At 56.1% G+C, this 5,429-nt stretch overlaps 1 protein-coding gene across 1 annotated transcript; it reads left to right on the top strand.

Moving 5' to 3' along the window:
* The first annotated feature begins 1,038 nt into the window (after window positions 1–1,038).
* On the top strand, window positions 1,039–4,900 carry NMUR1 (neuromedin U receptor 1). Its single transcript, XM_007083015.3, is given in 3 exon segments — window positions 1,039–1,071; window positions 1,073–1,988; window positions 4,216–4,900. Coding segments are annotated over 3 exon segments (1,332 nt in total). The 3' UTR covers window positions 4,599–4,900.
* Window positions 4,901–5,429: the final 529 nt, after the last annotated feature.

Raw genomic sequence — 5,429 nt, 5'->3', positions numbered from 1 at the left:
TTTTTAGCCTTTGACCCCCTCGCTTCGTCCCCACAATGACTCAGTCCTCCCTGAGAGATGGCTGATAACCGGGCCCTTCTGTGTGTCAGGCAGGCCCTGAGCTAATACCTTTTGTAGCTTAAACTCCCTGCATCCTTGTAATAAGGAGACAGTCAGAAAGGTTCCCCTACAAATGGCCACACAGCCCAGAACTGAGGAGTTGGATTTGAATCCGGGCGGTTGCTTCCAGAGACCTTGTTCTTAAAAACCGTACTGATAAGATACTGCATGTTGTGCCCATTTTACAGATGCCCAAACTGAGTCTCTCTCCCAAAGTCCAGGGCTTGAAAGGGGACAGACCCAAGGGGAGACTGCTGACCGCAAAGCCCATGCTCTGGAGGATCCATTGTTTATTTAAAGCTTCGGTGGATTGTGAAATTTATAACTGAGTCCTGCTTTTTAAAAATTTTTTCTTAATGTTTATTCATTTAAAAAAAAATTTTTTTTTTAACGTTTATTTATTTTTGAGACAGAGAGAGACAGAGCATGAGCAGGGGAGGGGCAGAGAGAGAGGGAGACACAGAATCTGAAACAGGCTCCAGGCTCTGAGCTGTCAGCACAGAGGCCGACGCGGGGCTTGAGCTCATGGACCGCAAGATCGTGACCTGAGCCGAAGTCGGACGCTCAACCGACTGAGCCACCCAGGCGCCCCAATGTTTATTCATTTTTGAGAGACAGAGACGGAGTGTGAGTGGGGGAGGGGCCAAGAGAAAGGGAGACACAGGATCTGAAGCAGGCTCCAGGCTCTGAGCTGTCAGCACAGCGCCCGACGCAGGGCCCGAACCCACAAACTGCCAGATCATGACCTGAGCCAAAGCTGGACGTTTAAGCAACTGAACCACCCAGGCGCCCCGACCGAGTCCCGCTTTTTATCGTTTCCAAGATGTACATTTTTACATCTCTGAAATTGTTACACACCTTACAACGGATGACGGTTTTTTGTTTCTCAGTGGTACGTAAGATAACCTTCCTCCTAGTGTCGCCGGCACCTTTGGTTTAATGAATTACCAGGGATCTCTGAGTGATGTTTCCGGGGGGGTCTCTGTCTTCTGTTCCACAGACTCCTCTCTGCTTCAACTGCTCCTTCCTCCCTGGAGACATGTCCCCGACGGAGGCAGGGAGCCCGGTGCCCTGCAATGGCAGTAGGGCCTGGGGGGTCTTTGGCCCTGAGGACTTGAACCTGACCGACGAGGAACTGAGACTCAAGTACCGGGGCCCCCGGCAGACGGAGCTGTTCGTGCCCATCTGCGCCACGTACCTGCTGATCTTCATGGTGGGCGCCGTGGGCAACGGGCTGACCTGCACGGTCATCCTGCGCCACAAGGCCATGCGCACGCCCACCAACTATTACCTCCTCAGCCTCGCTGTGTCGGACCTGCTGGTGCTGCTCGTGGGCCTGCCCCTGGAGCTCTATGAGATGTGGCACAACTACCCCTTCCTGCTGGGCGCTGGTGGCTGCTACTTCCGCACGCTGCTCTTCGAGACGGTCTGCCTGGCCTCGGTGCTCAATGTCACCGCCCTGAGTGTGGAGCGCTACGTGGCCGTGGTGCACCCGCTGCAGGCCAGATCCACGATGACTCGGGTCCACGTGCGCCGCGTACTTGGAGCCATCTGGGGCCTCGCCGTGCTGTGCTCTCTGCCTAACGCCAGCCTGCACGGCATCCAGCATCTGGAGGTGCCCTGCCGGGGCACGGTGCCCCACTCAGCCGTGTGCACCTTGGTCCGCTCGCGGGCCCTCTACAACCTGGTGGTGCAAATCACCACTCTGTTCTTCTTCTGTTTGCCTATGGCCACCATCAGCGTGCTCTATCTGCTCATCGGGCTTCGGCTGCAGCGGGAGAGACTGCTGCTGCTCAGGCAGGAGGCCAGGGGCAGGGCCAAGTCCAGCGAGAGCCGCAGGTTTCAGCGGCCGCAGGATCAGGGTCGGACACAGGTGACCAAGATGCTGTGTAAGTGTTGCGGCGGGGAAGAGGGACTGAGCCAGGCCCTGGGTAAGGGGCTAGAGCTTCCAGGACCTGGGGGCTGAGTGTCTGGGTTTGAGATGGGGGCTGAGTGTGAAGTTTGGGGTCGTCACCGCTGCCGCCCATGCCGCCCTGTGTGTGTGCACGCACCTGTGCGATTACTCTGTAAGAAACTCAAAGATAAATGGCAGGATGGGCCACATAATTTGTGGGTCCAGTGTGAAATGAAAATTTGGGGTCCCTTGTTCAAAAATCATTAAGACCATCCAGGCAAGCGGGGCACCTCGGTGGCTCAGTCGGTTAAGCGTCTGACTCTTGGTTTTGGCTCAGGTCATGATCTCACAGTTCGTGGGTTTGAGCCCCGCGTTGGGCTCTGCGCTGAAGGTGTGGAGCCTGCTTGGGATTCTCTCTCTCCTCTCTCCTTCTCTCACTGCCCACCCCCCACTCGTGCTCTAAATCTCTCTCTCTCAAAATAAATAAAGAAACATGAAAAGAAAAAAAGACTGTCCAGACAGCAATAATCGAGCATAAACTAAGCCACGAAGCCTAGGGTCCTTCTCAGCTTGGAGGCCTGTGCAGAAGCTGGTGCTGGTTCGTGGAATCAAACCACAGACAGGGCCGGGGCATGTGGCTGGGTTCCAGGACGGCAGAGCTGTTTGTGGCAGCTGGATCTCCAGGTCTCTCATCTTTGCTCCTAAACACGTCTTGGCTTTGTCCTTCCCTATAGCAGCCTGGGAGGCATGGCCATGGGCACAGAATTCCCCTTTCTTGAGGAACTGCCCTCTTACCTTAATGGCTGTTGAAAAATCCCAGGGAAGGATTCCGATTGGTGGGCTTAGGTCACAGCCTGCCCCTGGCCCAGAGTGCAGGATGCTGAGGTTTGCAGTCCCCATGGATTCACGTGGTGGGATCTGGGGGGAGCAAAATTCCCCAAAGTAGGGGAGCAAGGTGTTGGAGAGGCAAGATGCTAAATTCCCTCCATGCTATATCTCTGGTTCCTAGGGGACCACAGGAATGGCCACTGCTGTCTAAAAGAGTCTCATCAGGGGGCATATTTGTGAAGGTCAGGGCAGAAGTGTGGATTGGGGCAGGCCGTGGCAAGCCCAGCTGCGTTGAGGCTCTGGGTGTTACTGTCATCTAGATCTGTCTCTTTTTCAAAAACAGTGGCCCTGGGGAAGCCAGACAAAATGACACTAAGCCAATCACTGATTTCGTCCCCATCCTGCCCTACCCTAGCAGGGTCTGAATCGGGTAGGTGGGGTGAGCCAGGGCAAGACAGAGCTAGTGAGACTCTGGTCAAAGCCATGGGATTATATAGGGGACTGCCCCATTCCCAGGGAGAGACCCACTCATCGTGTCCTCCAGAAAGTGTCCCAGAGCCTAAGGCCACTTGTGCTGCTCCCTAAAATGAGGCTGACCCCAGAGTTCCATGCTTGCCCCTCAGCTCTGTGAGGCCTGCACTGCAGACAACCTGCTCCCTGCCCATTCTGCCTCTGCTTTCTACTTACTTCCTTGTCCCATGGGGGTCAAGTCTGCTCAGCTGGGATGGCTCTCCCCCTGGGAAGTTGGGGTGCTTCCTTAAGCCTGCCTTGCTTGCTGGCCTGGGGCTCTGGCTTTCTCCTTTCCCCACCTCCCCGGCTCCTTCCCCCACCTTTACTTTCTGAGGGCCTGGTGGGGATATTGTAAGCAGCATCCTGATTGAAATCCTGGATTAGGAGGGAAAACCGTGCTGGGGTGTGGTGGGGAAGGCACTGCAGGGGAAAGATAGACAGTCACAGAAGCAAACACAAGAAATAAACAGAAATCGAGGCAAGCCCATGAAAGAGACCCCAGGAAGGGCGTGGCTGGTCAACACCACAGCTGGAGGGAAGCTCTGGGAAGCTGGGTGAACTCTTAGAGTTCCAAACTCTGTGGTGAGAGAGCCAGACCGGGCCAGTTTGGCTCAGATGTCCATACCCGGTCCAGTTGACTGTGGCTGGGGGGCGGGGGGAAGGGGGTTAGAGCACACGCCCACTGCCCTGTCAGTGACAGCGGTGGGACCAACCTCTCTGAAAGGGGTGATGAGGCCAGGGCGGGCAAACTTCTAGAAACTTCCATATGGACGACGGGCGGGGGTGGGAAGGTGAGAGTGGGCAGCCTACACTGAAGCCCAGGGAAGGCGGTTAGTTGAGAGGACTCTGGCAGGCACCAAAGTCTCCCCTCTGTGTCCCTGCAGTCGTGCTGGTCGTGGTGTTTGGAGTCTGCTGGGCCCCTTTCCACGTCGATCGCCTCATGTGGAGCTTTGTGTCCAGCTGGACCGAGGGCGTGTACCTGGCCTTCCAGTACGTGCATATTATCTCCGGCGTCTTCTTCTACCTCAGCTCCGCCATTAACCCTGTGCTTTACAACCTCATGTCGAGCCGTTTCAGGGAGACTTTCCAGGAAGCCCTGTGCTTGGGGGCCCGGCGCCGCTACCACAGGCCCTGCCACAACTCCCACAGCCTCAGCAGGGTGACCGTGGGCAGCACCCTGTGTGACCTGGGCTCCCTGGGCACCAGGGCCCACCCTCTGACTGAGAATGGTGGCCGAGAGGGGCAGCAAGAGACTGACCCCTTCTGAGCGGAGCCTCGAAGCAGCTACACCCAGAGAGACCAGAGTGCCACACGCAGTTTTGGGAGCCACACTCGCCTTCCTCTGCTGGGGTGTCTTCGTGGCCTGTCCCCCTTTGTGCCCGTCCCCACTTCAGCCTCTCAACTCTGACTGGCACCTCGGTGATTCCTACCCCCACCCAAGTTTTGGAAGGAATATAACGTTGCTATCTGCCCTCCAGAGCCCCAGGCCCACAGGCAAAGCCCTTCTTCTACAGAAACATGGCAGCTGGTTAACTGGCGGAGCCAGCCTCCATCTGGGCTCTCCCCCAACCTCACCCCCATTTTTTTTTTATTTTAATTTTAATTGTTTATTTTTTTTCAATATATGAAGTTTATTGTCAAATTGGTTTCCATACAACACCCAGTGCTCATCCCAAAAGGTGCCCTCCTCAGTACCCATCACCCACTCTCCCCTCCCTCCCACCCCTCACTCCCATTTTCTGAAATGTTTTCATTGGGTCCCACCTTTCCTTCCCACTTCTCGTTGAGATTCTGCAGGTTCCGGCCCGTTCCGGCCCTCTCAGCTCTTGGTCTGTACCCAGGGCCCTCTCCAGCCTGGCCCTCCGTGGCCCCCGGTCAGCTCGTTCTGCTCTGGATCTCCCCCTGGTGGAGTCGCTGGGTGGCAGGGGTGCCGGGGATCCGGGGGACCTGGTTCTGGTCTCAGCCCTGCTGCCACCACCTTGCAGCGTGACATCACCTTTCCAAGCCTTGGTCCCTTGTTTGCAAAATAAGAGGGGCCCTGACATTGTACAGTGTCACACTTTGACTTTAGCCGCAGTTTTTTGGTGCGTGTGCTTAA

The sequence above is a fragment of the Panthera tigris genome, chromosome C1 (assembly GCF_018350195.1).
Source record: "Panthera tigris isolate Pti1 chromosome C1, P.tigris_Pti1_mat1.1, whole genome shotgun sequence".
NCBI classification, from domain to species: domain Eukaryota; kingdom Metazoa; phylum Chordata; class Mammalia; order Carnivora; family Felidae; genus Panthera; species Panthera tigris.
Note: the sequence above shows the minus strand (reverse complement) of the source record. Positions and strands in the feature narration are given on the sequence as shown.